Source organism: Equus przewalskii, chromosome 5, assembly GCF_037783145.1.
Source record: "Equus przewalskii isolate Varuska chromosome 5, EquPr2, whole genome shotgun sequence".
Classification (NCBI taxonomy): domain Eukaryota; kingdom Metazoa; phylum Chordata; class Mammalia; order Perissodactyla; family Equidae; genus Equus; species Equus przewalskii.
The window spans coordinates 62,189,812-62,211,720 of NC_091835.1; the positions used below are offsets into that span (position 1 = coordinate 62,189,812).

At 38.0% G+C, this 21,909-nt stretch overlaps 1 protein-coding gene across 16 annotated transcripts in view; it reads left to right on the plus strand.

The window, feature by feature from the left end:
• The window catches only part of PPHLN1 (periphilin 1), a 120,583-nt gene extending 104,206 nt beyond the window's left edge, over positions 1-16,377 (plus strand). For all 16 annotated transcript variants that reach the window (XM_070621080.1, XM_070621071.1, XM_070621076.1 and 13 more), the window contains one exon: positions 13,980-16,377. In XM_070621080.1, coding sequence (XP_070477181.1) covers positions 13,980-14,174 — 195 coding nt within the window. In that variant the 3' untranslated portion in view covers positions 14,175-16,377. The remainder of the gene's footprint in view (positions 1-13,979) is intronic.
• The last annotated feature ends 5,532 nt before the right edge of the window (positions 16,378-21,909 follow it).

Sequence of the window (21,909 nt, forward strand, 5' to 3'; positions counted from 1 at the left end):
CATCTGTGTCAATCTTCCTCTATTTTGTATGTGGGTTGCTGCCATGGCATGGCTACCAAGTGGTGTAGGTCTATGTCCAGGAACCGAACCCAGGCCACCAGGGCGAAGCACACCGAGCTTAACCACTAGGCCACGGGGCTGGCCCCCAGATAAAACGTTTGCTAAGCAAACTATCAGCAAGATTCTGTGTATAATTTTATATAAGGAAGTCTCATTTGTCGAAAACAACCCTGAGCCAAGATCTTTACATTTTAAATGCTTTAAAAGTTAAGGGTGACTCTATATATGTAGAAGTAAATAAAATTACAATACCTTTCAAGATACTGTGTTTTAGGCTTTTCATTATTTTGAAATAACTTTATAATGTAAACTTTCTTCCCTCCTTGATTTCAGAACATTGGTCTGTTATACTTCACTTCCTTGTAATGTTAAACCAATTAACAATTTAATTATGATGTTTACTTGATTAAGGAACAATATTTATTGACAACCCCTGTGAACAGATTCATTTACTAATCTCAAAGAATTTGCCTATGGGATTAATTGGATAGGATGGTCAAAATGTCTAATTAAAGTTTGTGCCAAGGCCAGGACATATGCTTTTAAACTTTTAAATTAGTCAGAGATAATGAAAGATCCATTTTGTTCCCACCCTTATATTTAAGGGGAGACGGTTACAATGGAAACAAAAGAAATTATATTTGCCATCAATATAATGGAGGAGGTAGAATGGACAGAAAGAAACATACATTTTTTAAATATTTAGAGTACCCTGGAAAAAGTGACCTGAAAAAACTTTGTGAAAGATGTCTTAAATGAAATTTTAAAGAAATTAAAGTAGAAAAGCAACTAAGGGAATGCAAATAGCATATGAGAGCTGGTAAAATACTGACAAATGTATAGTGGGTGGTATTTTGGTGGGTGATGAGAAGATTTTAGTAGCTAAGATTTTGTTGAAGAATTTTATTGGGTCAGATCTTTGGAGCCAGCACAACAGTGTTCTTAGAAGAGTTTTTTCCATCTTTAAGATGACAGGGCCTGTGAGTTGGAAAGTTTAGAATAAAAAGACTAGATGAAATTAGAAAGCTACTGTGTTATAACAGGGTTGTATTGGTTATGTCCACGCTAGTATTGTGACTATAGAAATAGCAAAACTAGGAAATGAAGAGGTGCACAACAGAGTCAGATTTCAGCACTGTGGTACCTCTGAAAGCAAGTAAAGAGTGCCTTTCAAAGGAAGACAACTTAGCAGTTAATTTTCACAAATGATTTAGTGTTTGCTCAGGAAATAAGTCCTAACCATAAATATTAATTTCTGAACTTTTAAATACTACAACACTGAACTTGCAGAGACTAAAGGCACATGTTTGATATTTGTATTTTTTATTCACATAAGACACTGAAAATATGTATGAGGAGAGGAATGGCTTAATGCGTTTTTCCAGGATGTGTTTATGTGAAAAATTTCTGTCTATGTTGTATCTACGTGAGCACATGGTAATCTTGCACAAAGCAAGGTTAAAGGGGAAACCACAGTCTACTGTTTCCTTTGGCTCTTGTAGTGAGGTGGTCAGCCTTTGACCCTAATTTTATCTGAACCAATTCAATATTCAGTGCTGCTAATCCAAACAAAGATTTCATTTCTGGTTTTCCCTGTTATTCTTACCTAAAATATACCAGTCACCCCATTCTTTGTGACTTTGCCAACTAAGAAAGTTAGCAGTTTAAAAGTATAGACTTTTAAATTCTGTCTTCAAAAAGGTGTTTCGAGGACCAAATTCGTATCTTCATTTACTAAAATTTAATGACATCATACTTGTGATTAACACCTGGTGTGTTTCTTAGCATAAAATGGAAATAGCAGTATAACTGGTTGATGTAATGGTGATAGCATCATGATTCTAGATGAGTCCGTCCATTTGTGAGCACAGTGTTGTTATGTCTCTGATTCTTGGAAGGAACTTCAGGATCGTTTGAGAAGTCATTAGTATTTTTGTTCGTGATGTCAAGTGGACAGATCTAGATTAATTTTAAATTATTTGCCAATTACTGTATAAAATTTGCTATTAAAAGTATGCACTAGAAAACAACTGCAGATAAACCTTGAAAATATGTATTTCAATTTATACGTGATGGGATTGATGGACTTTTCCCACAGTACATAATACCTTCAGAGATAAAAGTAAAATAATGAATTAATTTAAATATTAATTAATATTAACCTACTTTTAATATACCTGATACTGCAGTTCCTATTTTCAAAATGAAGCTGTGCTATTTCTGTTAGTTATGAATAATACCTTTCTTCTGGAAAGAAAAAAAACCACATCTTGGAAGTATACAGAGTGGTATTATATGTTATCTAATTGAAAAGCCCCTCTCTGGTAGAAGTATGATTAAGAAGACCAATAATATTCTGTTTCCTCCATTTGCATTTGATGAGCTGAAAGCAGATACATTACTCTTTTTTTCACTAGGAGTAACAAAAGCTGTATTTTCCATGGAAACTCCAAGGATTGGTGATTGTTTAACTTTTACGATGGAAAAGTATAATCTCTCTTTAACTATGTCGAACAAAGCCTTGTGAAGCCTGTTGGTGGGTTTGCAGTTGCACTGAAGAGAAAACAGATTTATTCCATCACCTTGGTATTCCTGCCAGTGGTAAAGCCATGCTGATGAGCAGATGGCACTGCAGTGCAGGCGTAATCGCACAGGTGTGTGCTGCTCCCAGATTGACACCCCAGCCCAGAAGGCCAGGTAGCACCCAGTCCATGTAGCAGTCTGTTATGCTAGGTATCTGGAGAAAGTTCTTTTTGGTTACAAGTTATAAAACCCACTCATATTACCATTAGCAAGTTAAAGGAAAGTATTGAAAGCTTACAGGGATTTCTTATGAGGCATGAGGTAAAAACCAGGTGTAGAGCCTGGAACTGGAAGGCCATCAGGCAGTTTCTCTTCCTCCTTCTTTTTCCCTTCTTTTTCTCCATGCCTCCCTCTCCACTTAGCATCTGCTTTTCCTTTATCCCTTGGCAATGTCAGCATTATAAACCTGATTCATGATCTAGTAAACCCTGGGATTCTTCTTCGTCACCAAAATTCCTTAAATTCTATAAATATGTATTTTTCAATTGGCGTATAATATAAATATAGCTGCCAGAGGCCTCTCTCTGGATGAGGGGTAGAGGTGAGGAGAGGACAGCTAAACAGAAACTGCAGAAGCTGCCTATATGCTGGAGTTATAATTAATCCTGACCACCAGTCATATTTCCTGGCCCTTCACAGGAACTTTTTGGTTCAGTGACCTCTTAGCCCCTACTCCCATCACCTTCACTAAAAAGAGACTATGGCATACATTTAAAAAGTCTCGCAAAATTATTGCATTGGCAAGGACTTTTTTTTTAATCTTGAACTGAAAATTCACAATACCTTGATACTGTATCAAAAATGAAAGTTTTTCTGAACTGTAGTACATACAAGATATATAAACTATTTAATGTCACAGAAAACAGAGGGAAAGAAAGAGGTAGGACCATAGCATATGTGTGCTGAAACAATAACTTAATTTTTCAGTGGAGAAATTTCATAGTAGGAAAAGTGATTTCGCCTAAAATCAACTTTGCAATATAAAACTTTAATGATGAAAGAAGTGGGATGATAGAGTGAATGTACCTGATTTGCTGAATCACCTGGCATAAAAAGCTAAAGAGGAACTAGCCTCCCCTGCAGAATACTTTGAACATGTCCCATTTCAGCCATAAAATGCTCTTTAACCAACCCCAGCATAAGTAGCTTGCAGAATAGTAGTGCTTTTCCCAGCATGGGGAAGATGGCTGATCTGACCTGTTTATTTTTCATAAATGTATCCTAGTAACATCCTTGAAGCTATGTGGAAAAATAATCTGACTTTCAGATTTCACTAGGATGGTGATGAAGTATTAGATGTGAAGCGCGCACACACTCAAAATGATGTCGCATTGTCTCCTGATAGTGACCTGCCTTCCAGGCCCCTCCAAGCCACTTCCTTTACACCACTCTTTGAAACCAAGCAGATTAATTTATCTTTGCCAAGGATTTAGTCTCAGTCATGGCTTTATTTCAATTTTGGATTTAAATAATTCTCTTGGGTTATAGCAGCAATACTATAAGAGATAAATTAGAAACCTAGGCTGTGAATGTTAATCGTACATCTTACATCTAACTCCTTTAATCTCTCTGCTTCGATAATTTTATAAAATCGGGATAGTAATTCCCAAGTACTTGTGAGGATTCCTAGTACATAAAATAATGTACAAGCCTATATGAAAATGTTGTAGTGACTTAATGTTTCTGATATGCCAATAATTTCTAAATGCTACTATGTTTAAACAAACCAAACCCCTTTAGAATCGTAATCCATAACCATTTCCAGCCATAGAGATCTTTGCGTAGGATTCCTCCCCATTCTCCTCAGGTTTTTCCTGTGTAGTGCCCTCCTTGAGGCCTCACCGATTGGGCTTAGTAACTGTTAATACTTTTAGGTTCTGAGCCATTCTGAAATATCTTCACAAGGTTAACGCAACCTTACTGTTGGATTCTCTCCAACCTCCTTTGCCAGAGATGAACTGGGAGGAAGTGAAGGGGGTGGGTCTTGAAGTAGCTAAGCTGCTTCCTGCTCAGTCACTCCTACTGACTGATTTCTTCTGTCAGAGGTAACTGGCGGGGTGGAGGTTGCTCTTAGATCTCTCAAAGCAGTGTAAGATTTTTCACTTATGGAACAGGCTCTTGCCAATAATTTACTTTCATTTGGCCTTAGTCAAATCTAAAGTGTGTGCAATAGTCAGGCCATTGCACTTATCTGATTACTAAAGTTAAATCATTTGAGAAATGGGCTACCTCATGAGCAATTTAAAATCATCTCATTTCCAAAAAGATTTATTTGAAAGTAATCTTAATTAAAATCAATTTTCTTTGGATAACTCTAACTTAAACTGTATGTTAGATTTTTCTTAGTTGTATGCTCATTAGCTTCATTTAATTCTTACTGAAAATAATTTCTTCTGTAGCAAATTGTTGTATCAGTTCAGTATATACATAAGAAATTGCACCTTTTTAACTGGATTTTTTTTACTCAAAGGAAATACATTCTAAGTGAGAAATATCATTTAAGGAGCTGACTTGCCATTTTAACCCATGATCTATTTCATTGTGATGAATGTTTTAGACATTAACTTGGGAAATGTCTAAATTAAGCCTTCCCCTCCCTGCCTTTATTAAAGAATTTTTATTGTTCTCAAGCATGAATATATTAAAAGCCACATTGAAAACTGTCATTTTACAAACTATTTATTATTAACCATTTTCTTGGTAATAAAAATCTTTAAACTGATTTTATAATGTATTTAATTGCCTTTTATCTTGTCTTTGTTCAGAATATTTTTCTTTGGATTTAGCCTTTTTATATTTTTTGAGTCTTAGAAGTTCTTTTCTCAAGTTAATTTGAACACAAAATTACTTTTCCTAGCCTACTAAATCAGATTTGAAGGGGATATTGAGTAATGAATACACATTAGTTTTCCTCTAATCAACAGTCTTCAGTGGTTTGTTTATTGTCTGATGAATAAGAAAAAAGATGTCTACAGTGTAATGTAAGCTAAGTCCAAGGATAAGTTAAACCATAAGTCCAACTGTAAGTTATTTAAAGTTTAACCTATTCATATTGAGCTCCATTTTGATTCCAATCTATCCAATAGCCATCTTTTCCAAAACTTCCCTATATTCTGAGATACATTCTTTAAGCATACTATGCTTTTTTGTTTCCAAGCTTCCAAGTTGCCTGGAAAAGCCAACACTGTCTCAGTGTCCTCTCTACCCATTATGGTCATTCTTTGGAATTATTATCATGCTCTGTGTTTCTCTTCTGGCATTTACCGTATTCAGCCTTGTCTTGTGGTTATCTTAAATGCGTTACTCTTTTTACTAGAATCTAATTTCCTTGAGCAGGGCACGCTATGTTACTGACCAAATCAGGTACTTTACACGTAGTAGGTGAGTTCTAGTTGTCTGGCAGGCACGGTTATCTGTCATTCAAATTTATATCTGCATTTATAGATTCATTAATATCTGTAGTAATATCTGTTATTCTCAACCCACATTGAGAAGACACAAAGTTCATCATCCAGGGTCCAAACAAAACACAGATCCATCTTCATTTATAAGCTGAAATGATCAGACCCACGTACCCACAGTTGGGCCTTATTTTGCTTTGGATCTCTCTTTCACCTTAACATTTTGTAATGAAAATTTTCAACATTAGGAATTAGACAGTGTACACTCATACACTCATCACCTAGACTCTGTAATTAACATTTTGTTTTATTTGCCTTGTCACATATCCATTCATTCCTCTATTCACCCGTTAACTCATCTTATTATATGATGTCAAAGTATGTTGCACTCAGTACACTTCACTCCTCAGTACTTCAGCATGCATGTCAGTAACTAGAGTTCAGTATTTGCTTTTTTCCCTCTCTTTTTAAAGAAATAAAATATTACAGCTACAAATAAAGCCCCTCTCAGATCCCTGCTGGCTCCCTCCCTTCTCAGAGCTGTCATTCTTATGCATGTTTTTGTATTTTTAGTATATATGTGTGTATCCCTAAACTAAATAAATTGTTTTTAAAACATACATAAATGGTATCTTAGTCTACATATTTCCTTTGCAACTTTTTCCGCTGTTAATTTGAGATTTGTCTAGTTCCTGTATTCTCTGTGGGATCTGCATTTGGCATCAGTGAAAGATTCTGTACACTCTTTGGAATTATTTCATTTATTTTTGTCTAGTATATTATGATTGAAAGAACTAATAAGCTGGAAAGGGTAAAAAGAAAATCATTTAAGTATTACACTTTGACTAAATCCTATAAATTTATAAATTGATTTGTATTTATGGATGAGAATTCTATGAATTTTGATTGCCAAGGTTTGTTAGCATTTATCCACTTTATTAACTTTGGAGTTACTTTTTTACGTAGCTGCAATATTTGTGCCACATATTGAGTGTAGGCGGTTGAGATCTAATCCATGTGTTCATAATGCATTTCTTAGCAAGCACCAGTGTTCTTTTTAGGAGCTGTGCTTTTAAGAGCCAATAGGCACACAGCTTTGAGGAGGGAGTCTCAAAGATATCTTTTTCTATTAATATAGCACAACCAGCAACATAGATTACAGTAGTTTTGACACTTTCTGCATTACTACAGACCCAAATTAAAGGGTTTAAATTTGTCTCCAGTATTTAACGTCAGTATGTTGTCACTTTTTTCTCGACCTCATCAACACATTAGACGTTATGTTTCCTTGTATGTTAAGCTTCAATTGGAGGTTCTTTTTTTAACTTATATTTTTATATGCATTTCATCAAGATTGTAGAACGTTTTACAGATACTAATTATATTTTGCAATGCTTCTTTAAAAGTGGTAAGCTTTTATTTCCACTTTAGTGGTAAAATTGTTGCAAATATATATTATTTAATTTACCAGGTCAACACTTACCACTACATCTTTACCTTTTTCCCCTCCTCAACCCTCTACAATAACACTGCTTAATAGAATTTTTTGTGGTGATGGAAATGTTTTATATTTGCACTGTCCCATATGGGTAGCCACTAGCATTTGAAATAGGCTAAGTGTGACTGAGGAACTGAAGTTTTTAATTAATTAAAATTTCAATATAAATAGTCACATATGGCTAGAGGCTACTGTGTTAGGCAGCGCGGCTCTGTAATCACCATGCCAATAAGCTGTTCTTGCAGTTAAACAGTTACCCCCTCATTTCCAAATCCAATCACTATGTTCTGTGCCTCAGCTTCTTTGATCTTTCTCTGGCATTTCATTGACTGCATTCTTATTGTACAAACTTTTCCTTGGCACCTGTGCCTTCACCCTCTCATGATTCTTAGTCTTCCTTATTGTCTCTCCTGTGGCTGGTACTGATATTTGTAGGTGTCAACTCTTGGCTGTCTTTTGCTCTTATACGTTCTCTCAGAGCAGACTTTAGCTGTTCATTCAATATTTACTGAGTGTCCACTTTGTATCAGATACTGGGGCTAGAGAGAACTTACCCCCTTCTTCAAGAAACTCCTATGGCCTCGACTATCATCAGTGCCAAAGATGATAAGATCTTTCTCCCCAACCCCTTCTCCCTCCCTCCTTCCCTCCTGAGTTTCCTTCTCCTGAAGTCTAGACTCAATACTCAACTTCCTATTATTGGGTGCCTCAATTACATATTGGGTACTGAACTTATCTTCCATTCCTAGTACCCTCCCCCTTGCAATAAATAAAAATAAAAAACCTTCCAACCCATTATTCTTCACATTATCACATCTATATTGCTTCTTAATTACTCATAAAGCCTCTAAACACATCATGTCACATTCATTGTCCTTCAGGAGCCTGTGGCATTAATTCTTAACCATTTTCTTTCTCTGATACATTCAGAGGATCCGCTTCCTCCTTCTGGCTCTTTCTCCTTTGAGGGTGAACACAGCCTACGCTTTAGCTATGCCAAGCCAGTTGAATATCCCCAAAATGCCATTTCCTTTTCCTCCTTCATATTTTCCTAGGGTAAGCTCCTAATGTATAAAGAATCAGTTCTGACATCATTTTCTAATAACTCTCTTCTCTTGACAAAGTCAGAATAGTTGTGTCTCCTCTTTCCATCATCAGCATCACTATATCTAACATGTATTAAATGCTTCCTATATAGCAGGCACTATTCTGAGTGCTCTTTATTATCTCATTTAATCCTTATAACAGCATAGTCATGCCTGTAGGTACTGAACTGAGGCACAGAGGGGTAACTTTTTTTGCTTTTTCTTCATTTATGTGATTCTTTTTTTTTTTTATTTTAATAGACTTTATTTAGTTAGGGCAGTTTTAGGTTTACAGAAAAATTGCAAGAAAGTAGAGTTCCCATATACCCCTCTCTCCACAGAGCCTCTCCTATCATTAACATTTTGTATTGCTGTGATAGATTTGTTATGATTGGTGAACCAATATGGATACGTTATTATTAAATAAAGTGCATAGTTTACACTTTAGGGTTCTCTCTGTGTCATATAGTTCTGTGGATTTTGACAAATGCAAAATGTATCATTCATTATCATACCATACAGTATCATACAGAATAGTTTTACCATCCTAAAAATGCCCTGTGCTGTTTCTCTCTCCCCCTTCCCCCTGGCAACCACTGATCTTCTTACTGTCTCTATAGTTTTGCTTATTCTAGACTGTCATACAGTTGGAATCATGCATTGTGTAGCCTTTCCAGACTGGCTTTTTTGGTTTGTTTTGAGGAAGATTAGCTCTGAGCTAACATCTGCTGCCAGTCCTCTTTTTGCTGAGTAAGACTGGCCCTGAGCTAACATCCATGCTCATCTTCCTCCACTTTATATGTGGGACACCTGCCACAGCATGGCTTGACAAGTGGTGTGTAGGTCTGCACCCGGGATCTGAACCCGTGAACCCTGGGCTGCTGAAGCTGAACGTGTAAACGTAACTAACCTCTGTGCCACTGGACTGGCCTCAGACTGGCTTCTTTCACTTAGCAATAAGCATTTAAAGCTACTCTGTATCTTTTTTGTGGCTTGATAGCCCATTTCTTTTTATCACCAAAAAATATTCCAGTGTATGGATGCACCATAGTTTATCCACTCAGCTATTGAAGGCTATCTTGGATGCTTCCAATTTTTGGCAGTTATGACCAAAGCTGCTATAAACATTTTATGCAGGTTTCTATATGGACATAGTTTTTAACTCATTTGGGTAAATACTTAGGAGCACAATTCCTGGATTGTATGTTAAGACTATGTGTAGATTTGTAAGAGACAGCTCAGCTGCCTACCAAAGTGGCCTGTATCATTTTGCATTCCCACCAGCAATGTATGAGAGTCCTATAGCTTCATGTCCTCACCAGAAATTGAGGTCGTCAGTGTTTTGGATATCACCATTCTAATAAGTGTGTTGTGGCATCTCATCTCATTGTTGTTTTAATTTTCAGTACCCTAATGACTTTTATGGTGCACATCTTTTTATCTGCTAAGTGGCCATCCACCTGTCTTCTTTGGTGAGCCGTCTGTTCAAATCTTTTGCCCATTTTTTGAGTTTTCTTAATTTTTGAGTTTTAAGAGTTCTTTGTGTATTTTGAATGCCAGTACTTTGTCAGATATGTATTTTGTAAAGATTATCTCCCAGTCTGTAGCTTATCTGTTCATTCTCTTAACGTTATCTCTCAGAGAGCGGAAGTTTTTAATTTTAATGAAATCCAACTTGATTTTTTTTTTTCATGGAACATGCTTTTGGTGTTGTCACCTAGATTTTTTTCTTTTATTATCTTCTAGAAATATTATAGTTTTGCATTTGACATTTAGGTCTATGATCCATTTTGAGTTAATTTTTGTGAAAAGTGTAAGATCTGTGTCTAGATTATTTTGCACATGGATGTCCAGTTGTTCCAGTACATTTGTTGAAGACTATCCTTTCTGCATTGAATTGCCTTTGCTCCTTTGTTAAAGATCAGTTGATTATATTTGTATGAGTCTATTTCTGGCTCTTTATTCTATACCATTGATCTGTCTATTCTTTCAACAATACCATACAGTCTTGATTACTGTGACTTTATAAGTAAGTCTTGTGTTTTCTCTCTTTTTTTCTTGATTAGCCTTGCTAGAGGTTTATCAGTTTGATCTTTTCAAAGAATCAGCTTTTGGTTTTGTTGGTTTTCTGATATCTTGTTTTCAATTTCATTGATCTCTGCTCTTATTTTTTTAACTTACTTTGGATTTAATTTGCTCTTCTTTTAGTTTCCTATCATATCTTCTTTTCTATGTATATTTTCTTTTATATCATATGCATTATATCTTCTTTTCTAACATACACATTTAACACTATAAATTTCTCTCTAAGCTTTGCTTTTGCTGCATCTCACAACTTTTGGTAGTTGTATTTTCATTTAATTCAAAATATTTTTAAATTTCTCTTGAGACTTCCGTGATCCATGTATTTTTAGAAGTGTGTTGTTTAATCTCCAGATATTTTGGGATTTTGTGGCTATCTTTCTGTTGATTTGTAATTTAATTCTATTGTGGTCTGAGAGTGTATTTTGCGTGATTTCTGTTTTATATTTGTTAAGCTGTGTTTTATGGCCCAGAATGTGGTCTATCCTGATGATGTTCCATGTGAGTTTGAAAAGAATATGTAAAGTCCGAAATGGGTTTCATGAGGCCTAAACCAGAGTGTCTTCAGGGCTGCTCTTCCTCCAGAGACTCTAGGGGAGAATCTGTTGCCTTGCCTTTTCCAGTTTCTAGAGGCTGCCTGGATTCCTTGGCTGGTAGCTCCTTCCTCCATCTTTAAAGCTCATCACTCAACCTCTGTTTCTGTGATCACATTTCCTCTCTTTTTCTGACCCTCCTGTGTTCCTTTCTGAGGACTCTTATGATGACATTTTGCCCACCTGGATAATCCAGGATAATCTCCCAATCTCAAAATCCTTAGTATAATCACATCTGCAAAGTCCCTTATCCCAGGTAAGGTAACGTATGCCTGGGTTCCGGGGATTGGGACATGGACATTTTGCGGGCAGCAGTGAGGGCATTATTCAGCCTACCACAGTAGGAGAGTCAGGATTTGAACTCAATAAGCCTGCTTTTAGAACCACCTCTTTGTTTTTTCTGGCTTTCCTACACCTTCCACATCTAAATGTCTCCTTTATGCTGTGTTTTAATTGTCTGCCTTTACCCTTCCCACTAGAATGTAACCCTCCTGAAAGAGGATATAGAGCATTTGAACCAAATGAGTTCAGATACAAGAAACTGTATGGAGTAATGAGACATCAACAATAGAGAAAATAATGGTTCTTATTTGATTCCCCAGCCTTTTAAGCTGTGTATGTGTCTGACTTTTGCAGTTAATTAGTTACCTCCTAATATTAATATAAATTAAATATTAAGATAAATATATGCATATATATCTAAACTTAAGTAGCCTCCTGTGGCTTGTGGCTACCGTATTAGGTAGCACAGCTCTATAATCTCTACCTTTCCGTCAGACTGCTCTTACAGAACTGTAATGCATATGCTAAAGATGGTTTGGGTTGTCTGAAATGAAAATTCTTCTAACAACTCATGTTGCCTTAATTTTTGGTTTCTCTTTTTGTGGGAACAGAGGTAAGGACTGAAATGATATACATTCTAGAGGAGTTTTATGTCATTACAAGCAATTTTAGATAGAACAAACTTGCCATCGAGGAGTTTGTTTTGCCAAGTTCTCTTCTTCCAGTCACTGGACAGCATAATTAATAGTAAAAAGCCTTGGTAGTTTTATCGTATTTCTTTATTCCTAGAAGTACTTCATGAGAATGTAACTGTTAATGCAGGCTACTATAATACAGGACTCTGTAAAACCACATTTGGATAGGTTTTCATTATGCTGGCAAATTTAACTATGTTTCTATGCAGTTTATGTGAGCCCCACCCATACTTTAACCTGTTTCCCATTTTGATGAGGTCCAATCAGGGGAAAAAGCAACAACAAAACAATCTTCCTGTGTGGCCTGTAGATATCAAATCTGAAGATTATTAATGCATTTCCAGCTAGGGACCATAAGCAAACAAACTCTCCTACAGATAGCTACACCCTTCCTGTTTGGGATTGAGTTTACTGTGGAACAGATTTCGGAAACAGGTTCTGACCGTTGTGAATTTTATTTATAAAATGTTGGAGGGTGAGGTTCTTCCTTTAACAAAAAGCTAATTATTTCCTGTCTAATGCCCAACAGAGCATTTTATGCAGTCTTTTTAGAAAATTTACCCTGTAGTAGAGAATTATGTTGCTTTGGGCAGTTCTGGTTGTTCTTGTCAACTAATGTACAAAAATTGGTCTATTTCAATGAATAATTCAAAAAGGACTTACAATTAAAAAATAAAACACAACCTCTGAATGCTTGTAATATCTTGTCTCCAGAGTGACAGTAGTTTACAGTTTAAATAAATGTATGAGCACATTGTAATATGGTTTTACTTTTGATATGCAAATCTGTAGCACATTTATGTTCTGTAAATATGCTCAATGAAGGGTTACATTTTAGGTAAAACAGCAGATTTAAAAGAATTTGCAGGTTAATTCACAGTGTAACATTATCCTCATCTAGTACATCTGTTATAAAGAAGCCTATAAAATTTAGGCCACCCACAAAGTGGTCTGCTGAGGCCTGTGGTTGGTGTTAGAATGCTGTTATTATGCGGGCTGACTGGTTTGGTAAGGAATTTACCTCCACTAAGACTGTGAAACATCATGGTCCTGACTTTCCCCCACGGGGACTGCATTGGCTTGACTTAGGTGCTATGTGTTTGTTAGACCAGTTAATGGGCTCTATTGCCTTGACATCATATGTAATACCATGTGAATGGTACGCTGTTTTCTAAGTTCTTTTATTAGAAATAGTCATATCAATTCTGGGTCATATAAACCTTAGGATAAACTGGAATGGTTGGTTTAAATAGTTAAACTTAATGGCTATTATGAGTAAAGTTCATCACTATTTAGAAAAATGTGTGTATGTGCGTGTGTGTGTGTGTGTTAGTACTGAGATGGAGAAAGCAGCTAAGGGTTTTGTATATTTTATTTGTGTCATTGGAAGAACTTAGCCTTTTAATTTTCTTGGGGCTTGTGAATGGTTTTCAAGAGCAAGGAAATGAATTTACTATAATTTAGCAATCTAATACTGAGAGTCAAAATTAAATAATCTTCCTGACTTCTTCATTCAGTGACGTGATCTCTCAGTGTTTTCCTATCATTCAAGTTGTCAGCAAAGGGGCCGAGAGAGGTGCAGTTGTATTACTGTGTCTCCCTTTTAGACTTTAGCATCATAATTCTGCCAACTGAATGAGCTCAATGGTTGGCTTATTATTTTCACTCTTAGCTAACCACAGTGTATTTCACCTTTCTAGGTTTACCGACAAGACTGTGAAACTTTCGGGATGGTTGTGAAAATGCTGATTGAAAAGGATCCTTCACTAGAAAAGTCTATCCAGTTTGCACTGAGACAGAATTTACATGAAATAGGTGAGCGCTGTGTTGAAGAGCTCAAGCATTTCATTGCAGAGTATGACACCTCTAGTCAGGATTTTGGAGAGCCTTTTTAGACTATTACTTGCTCAGGCAAAAAAAATGTTTCTAGATTTTTTTTTCCTGGATTGTGTAAATCCTTAATATATGGAATTTTGCGATGAAGAGAAATACTTTATGATAGTTGACCACATTTCCAATATCAAATAAACATCTAAAATAGTCTAAGATATTTTAATTAGATTTTTTATCTACACATAGAGCCTCCTAATCCATACTTACCTCCCTCTCTCCTAAAATGATGGGTCAGTTAATTTTTCAAGCTTTGAAAAAGCAGTCCTGAAGAACAGCTTTCTGTACTTACTCATGTTCTGTAGTCTTCCATAGTATATGATCATTTGTTTGGTCATGTTAGTGTAATTTATAGGTTAGAGATCATTTCATGTAAACATTAATAGTCTTTTTACATTTCATAGTCAATGATACCATGTGAAAATGTTAGAATTCTGAGTTGTGATTTTATTGACTTGTTGCTTGCTTATCTTAGGCCTTGTAACTTTTAGTATGTTTAAATATAATATCTAAATAAACTGAATACTTTGTTATCTTAGAGAATAGTTGCTTTGAGAATAATTCTCATTGCGATAACATAGAGCACTTACATCTCTTAAAGGCCCTCACAATAAAATGCTGTTTTCCAAGTAAATGAACTCAATGTCTTGTATTAAAATAATCCTGAATTTCCTGGCTACTCTCGCTGATGAGTGAGTCTTCAACAATATTATATGTAAGACTAAGAGAAGGGACAATTTGAAATGAAAGATGAGGGCTATTTTAAAGTTGAAATTTCTTTAAAAATATTATAATCGAAAGAGAAAGATTTAGAATATGAGGGAGTAGTGGAGTTTCATTTTTTCCGTAGGCCCATATTCCCTATCTCAAGAAAGAAGAAGATTAATAACATATCCGTGATTAGACCATTTACAAATTATGCCTTTATTAATCTCTGTTTGTAGTCTAACCAGTTCTTTGTTCTGCTGCCCTTTTTAGGAGTTCTTAGCCTTTCAAAAATGTTCTTGAAAGAAACAAAGCAGAATAGGCACTCAGCCCAGCATAACTACCCTTCACCAAGCAGTCTATGTAAACAATCCTTCATGAGTGAGCCGTCCAAATCACAGGTTAGTTAGGAATCTAACTGGGACGATTAGGATATTCTACTCGCTTCCTGATCACTTCCAGCTGCCCAATGGCATTTAGCCAAAATATGTGATTTTATGGCATTAGTTAGGAGACCTTAAAAATCATGTTTGTTATTACTACCCAATTTCATTATCCTCCCATCCTCTTTCCATTTCCAGTCTCTTCTCACTTGAATTCTGGCATTATTTTTAGTGACCTCTATTGATAGTATCTAAAGAGCTGCCCCAGAGTAGATAAAAATTATATTAAAAGTGGAAACAGCAGTATAAATAATTTTTGTGGATCCTATAATGGGTGCCTCAGAATATGTATTATGCCATTCCACAAATTTAAGAACTAATTAAAGGCAACAATTACTTTCCTAAGTTTCCTGTATGAAACCACCTTGAATTTTTATTTTTGCCACTTAGATGTTGTACATAAGCCACAACTAAATCCCACATATCATCTCTGGTATTCTTCCCTAAAATAAACAGTGATTTTATTTGTTACCCACTTTAGAAAGACTAAGAAAGTACTGATCTTGTTTTTCCTGTGCCCCCATGTTTTTTTTCTCCTTAAATATTCTAATTCCAGGATTCAGTTCCTTTAGCCAAGATGTCACAAGTTTAAAAATAAAACTTGAGAAACAAGGCAAAGGAGTTGTTCACCTAGTAGAAACTCATTAAACTAGAAAGTTTACTCACAGATGCATTTAAATACAGGTTCAACAGTTAATTTCTTCATCTTCCGTTCCCCCAAAATACATTCAGCATTTAAAGGTGTTTATAGCTTGCCATCAGTATTATTCTGGTAGGCTTGTCAGTGTTAAATCTGTTTGTTTGTTTGTTTTAAAAGCTTAATTAAATATCTAATTTCAGTATAGATGAATTCAGATGTGTACCAGAGTGTGCATTTTGCAAAATGTTCTTGATTAAAGAAATCTGTAAATTATCCATTGTTTATGAGTATGCCCAATTGATGTGATAAAATTTTCATTGTCTTACCATAAAGCCTTGATGGTCAACAGGGGGAAAGCAGATATTGTGAAGCTTTTTGTGAATTTTAAAAGTGCAAAATAAAACAACCAGGTTGAAATAATTAGATTGTCTTTTTTCTCTTTAACAGGCTTAATGTGTGTTTGCTGAAATGTAGATTTTTATTACTCTCTACTGCAAGATTACTCCTCAGTGTTCAGTTCACCTACTCAGCAGCAGGATGGAAGAAATTTTGAGAATTGAGAAACTATAAACTTTGGTGCGTTAGGGAGTCTTGATAGCTAAGAAAGCAGTTAAATGGGATAAGATTGAGCACATAATGGTGGTCAATAACTGTGTATCTATGAATCTGAGTTTCAGAGAATTGTAGGATTACAGTCCTACATCTTTACTGTAACCTCTGGAGGGCAGAAACCATGTTGTCTTTGTGACCCAGTTCCTATCATAGTTTGGAACGTTGTAGATATTCAGATTGTTGTAGGTCCTCGTTTTTGTTGTAGGTACTTGTGTTTGTTGTAGGTGCCCGTATTTGTTGTAGGTGCTTGTATTCATTGATGCTTCACGAAGGAGGTGATATTTGACCCCGGAGCCTTGGAGGAATAGGACTTACTCGGGCAGAGAAAGGGAAGTATTAGAAGTCCAGGAGGAAGGACTCCTATAGGGAAAGGCGCAGGCTTGTGTGACTGGAGCTGGTTGGGGAAGATGATAGAGGACAAATGTAGGGAAAGGTAGGTGGAGAGCAGAATGTGAAGGATTTTGAATGCTTATAGCTTTATCCTTTCTGTCCTACTTAAGAATGAGATCTGAAAATATTCCCTTTGTATTTATTCTTGCCAGAAATGTTGATTTCTCGCAGCCCTTCAGCCACGTCCCAGCCCCAAGTGGTTCATAGACCCAGAATCTCTTGAAGGAAGGAGAGGCCAAATCCTCTTTAAAAAGGACTCTGCTAGACTGCCAAAACATTATATAGTGGTTTCAGCTTCATTTCAGAGTTTCCTGCAAGGAGTCCTAAATTCCACGGAAGGCTCTGACAGTTCTTTGGCAGCAACTTTGGAGACAGTGATCTGGTCGTCCCTGAAGTATTCATTGTGGACAGTATTCAGTGTTGCAGGCAGCCAGCCTCCCAGGTGGCTTACAGCTGTAACATTGCTCTGGCTGGCACCTGGAGCTCCTGTGAATAATGGCCACACACTACTTGCCAGACCAAGGTTTGTAGGTTATGCACGGTACATTTATCATCTCCTTCCTGCCAGTTCTCTTGAGAGCACTGATGTTACCCAATTCAGTGAAAAAAAAAAAGGTGGGGAGGGACTAGTAAGTAAGGTAGTTAGTAGACTCTGTTTTCCCCTTGTCTTGTGGAAATGGAGTTGAAATTGAGTCACGTAACTGCCTAATTAGGACTGTCTTTGCCATGTCCCCCTTGCAGTTAGGTGTGACCAGGTGACAAAGTTCTCTCCTATGGAATTCGAGTGGAAGTACTGCTACTTCTGGGCTGAGACCTTTAGGACAATGGATGTCCCTTCTTCATGCTCTCTTTTATCCCTTCCCAAAAGTAGTAGGAATAGCAAACCAGCCTTCATTTTCCACAGAGCCACAAGATGGAAGGAGCCTGGATCCCTGCATGACCACCTGGAGAACTTAACTGTTAGTGAAAGAGGAATCAATGTCTTTATTGTTTAAGCCACATTATTGGTTTCTTATTAGCAGCTCACCTTTTGCTCAAATTAATACAAATAATATTTGAGGGTTAGCTTCACTGAAGTTGGCCCTCAGTAGGCTGTATCAGTCCTAGATTTCCATTGTAATCATTGATCTTGGAGAAATGAGGACTGATTATATAAAAGGCTTTGCCAGTCCACTGAGTTTATTTCAAGTTATATTTAAAATCTCACTTGACGACAAATATTGTTAAAGCCTTATGCATATATGTATGGCAGTAGAGACAGTCTGATTCTATAGCACATTGGTTTTTTTGAGTTCTCCTCCCACAGATTAACAGTGTTCTAATGTTAGACTGCCAGCCCTGGTGGTCTAGTGGTTAAGCTTTGGCGTTCTCACTGCTGCGGCCTGGGTTTGATTCCCAGTCAGGGAACCACACCACCCGTCCGTCAGTTGTCATACTGTGGTGGCTGAGGGTTGCTGAAAGCTATGCCACTGGTATTTCAAATACTAACAAGGTCACCCATGGTGGACAGGTTTCAGCGGAGCTTCCAGACTAAGACAGACTAGGAAGAAGGACTTGGCCATACACTTCCAGAAAAGCTGACCATGAAAACCCTATGAATAGCAGTGGAGCACTGTCCGATGCAGCGCCAGAGGGTGAGAGGGTGGCGCAGGAAGGCCAAGCAGGGTTCCTCTCTGCTGTCCACAGGGTCGCTAAGGAGTCAGAATCAACTGGACGGCACTAACAACAAATGTTAGACCATTATCACTAAAATTGTAAAAGGTTTTAAACTTTTTCCCCATTTTTGTGTATGTGAAAAGGTAGAGGTTTATTGAAATATAAACATTCGAGAATATGTAAGAGAGAAAATAATCACAACATATACAGACACTTGCTGCAGGAGGACGTCTGGGGTATTTGTCCACTGCCTGGGCTACCCATGTGCTGTCACATTTTTCCTGGTTAGGATACATGGAAGATGGGGCGGGGGCGGGAGACAGAGCTGCCCTGGCCAACTGGCCACGTGGCCTTCAGGTCTGCACCTTCAGGGAAAGCTCCTCTTGGCCCATGGCCCTGTTTTGGGGGCACTTGCTGGTGCTCCCACTCTCAGGCTTTCTGGCTGAGACCCTGCTGTTGTCCTTGAGGCAGTGAGGGTGAGGCTGGGCAGGCTGCCTGGAGAAAGGGAGAGAATCCAATGAGCAGAAAGACACAGTGTGCCTGAGTGGGAAGAGTCCATCCTTCGTGACCAAACCCTTGAGAAAGACACACTGGCCAAATGTCTGTGACACCTTCAAGTGGGCCCAGCACCAGCCAACTGGGTTCCTCCCTGGCACCAGACCCCAGATGCCTTCTCTGCCCACATCTTGTGCTTGCCTGATGGGTAAGGTGGGGAAAGCTGAGGCCAGAAGAGGGTCAGCCCTCAGTGGATGGAGCTGTGTGTAGTGTCTGTGGGCGGGGGGGGGGGGGGGGGGGGTGTGTGTTACAGTTCCACAGAGCTGCTGCTTCCCAGGCTGAGGTATCTGTTTTGTGCTCAAGCTTTTGATTTCTCTTTCCTTTCCTGGACAGTACTGAGTGTTAGCAGTACTGTGGGCTCATGCCGGCGTGGTCTCCCACCACCACAGCCCGAGGACATCACAGCGGGTGGTGTTCTACTGAACACTGGCAGAGTTACTTGATTGAGAGGTGAGTCTTGTGTGAGAATCACCTTTTCTTTACAGCATAGGAGCAACGTGATCCATCCCAGAGTCTAAGAGGAGAGACCAGGTCTCTCAGCATCTCATCTCCTGGGGCAGCTCGGCCTCTGTAAAGCCCATGGCCTCCACGGCCTGCCTCTTTCCTGAGGTGGGAATGTTGAGCGAAGGGGAGATTTCCCGCCCCCGCCTTGGTAAGGGGTGAGGCACTGCTCCTGCTTTGGCAGAAATTGCCCACGTTTTTAAACTTTGTACTCTGCTACTTCTGTAGAGTAGAATCTAGTGTACCGCATTGAATGGAGCTTAAACAATATTTCAGGTTTAATATACTACATACTTTGTAGGGTTCTGAGAAGCACCATGTTTTCCGTTATTTCACTATCTGAACAAGGTTAGAACCACCATTCTAGTGTTTTTTGATTCACAAACCCTTTCACATGTAGTGAGCCAATGAGGATTTTATTCTCGTTTTACAGTCAAGGGCAGGAGAAGTTAGAACTTGCCTGGGGTCAGATAGCTCAAGTGGCAGAGCCAGAGATTTACCCAAATCTTTCAACTCTAGACTCAGTTTTCTTAGAAGAAATGGGAAAGTCTGGGGTCATTCAGAACTAGATTCAAATCCTGACTGCAGCACACATTGGCTGTTTGATGTATGTGCAGTTAATGTGTAATGCGATCGTAATGGGTAATGTGTAAAGTAATAACTTCAAAAAACTTTTGAGAAAATTCAAATCTTGGTTGAGTAAGTTTTTCCTCTTTTTCATTTTACCCTCAGTTGCTACTACCTTCCATATTGGTTCCTAGGACTTCTGCTTTGGAGCTATTCTAGAAAACACCTTTGAGGTTCATAAGGGGTAGTGGTAGGGGACAGGAAGCCTGTAGGGTTACATCCCCCATGGCCACAGCGCAGCCCAGGACTCGGCTCCTTGGCTGCTGTACCTGGACCCATGGTAGAGTTTGAGAAGAGCCTTTAAGTGCAATGAACCTGGTAATTCAACTCCTCTTCTAGGAACCAAGATTAATTAAACATAGTTAACACCTTTTCAGCTTTGCTTACAACATGTTCAGCGATTCTGGACTAAGATTGCTGCCCGTAGCAGCCCTCTGAGATGCAGGGAAAAAATCTTACTTTTCAGCCTGGTAACTGGGGAGAAATAACATGAGGGAGGAAAAGATCCAGTCTTTCACATATTCTGTGCCGTAATCTCCAGACTGTCTCCGTAATGAAGATAAAGCCAGCTTGAAGCATAAGTGCTGACAGGGAAAGAACCATCTCCAAACTTCTTTTTCATGGTCTAGTTTAACCTCTTGCCCACTCAGAATCCCAAGCATTAACATAAAAAAGCAGCAACCCTCTTTAAAGTTCCCAAGTCAAATGAGCCATGGTCTTTGGAAGGATCATCCTTTCGGGAATCCTTGCCAGACAAATATATTGGTAAATGAAAGTCAGAAAAGGGAAACAACACTATGCTGAGGGGGAAGACTTCCCTCTTGACTGACCTGATCAGTTCAATTCAGTCTGCACAGAGTACTGAAGCTGGAAGGAAACCTTTGAGATGGTCTAGCACTCTCATTTTACAGAGGTGGAAGCTGGGTTCAGAGCACTAACCCATGGAGGTAATGAGCAAGGTGTCTCCTTACCCAGATCTCCCGAATCCTGGAGTTCAGTGTGCTCTGCACCACTCCAGGATCCACTTCGGGGTGGATTTATATTAGACTACTTATTGTCTTTCCCACTGTCAACTGCTTGGTTCATTTATTTAGAACACTAAAGTAAGTATTAACATTTAAGAGAACTGGTTTCATATTCTGAATGGTGGTTTATGTTGCTGGAATCAAATGATTTCAGAGAGTGGATTGCAGGTTACTTCTAAAGTTGGCCTAACAGCACCTTGTGCACATTCAGCAGGAGAAATGTGAGATTTCCTTTGCAAAAAGAAAAGTTGAGGCTAAAATTGATCCCAAAATTGGAATACTTGACCAGCTCACTGGGTCTGTTGAAGAAAAATAAATCGCCTCTCATCCTGTGACTAAGTCTCTATCTACCGAATGTCTTACTTTTCCTCCACACTTCCTTCCCAGACCATTTTGTGAAAACCATCCTTAAACTTTATTCTCCTGGAAGAGTTTATGATTCTATGACCTTGGCAAAATATGAGCTCAGAGGTGCAAAATTCAGTTTGCTCCTGCTTATTCTCCTTGGCCCAGTTTACCTGGAAGCCGTCCTAATGTGTTCTGAGTTTGCAGGAAACCCATGTGACTGTACAGGAGCATGCCTCCT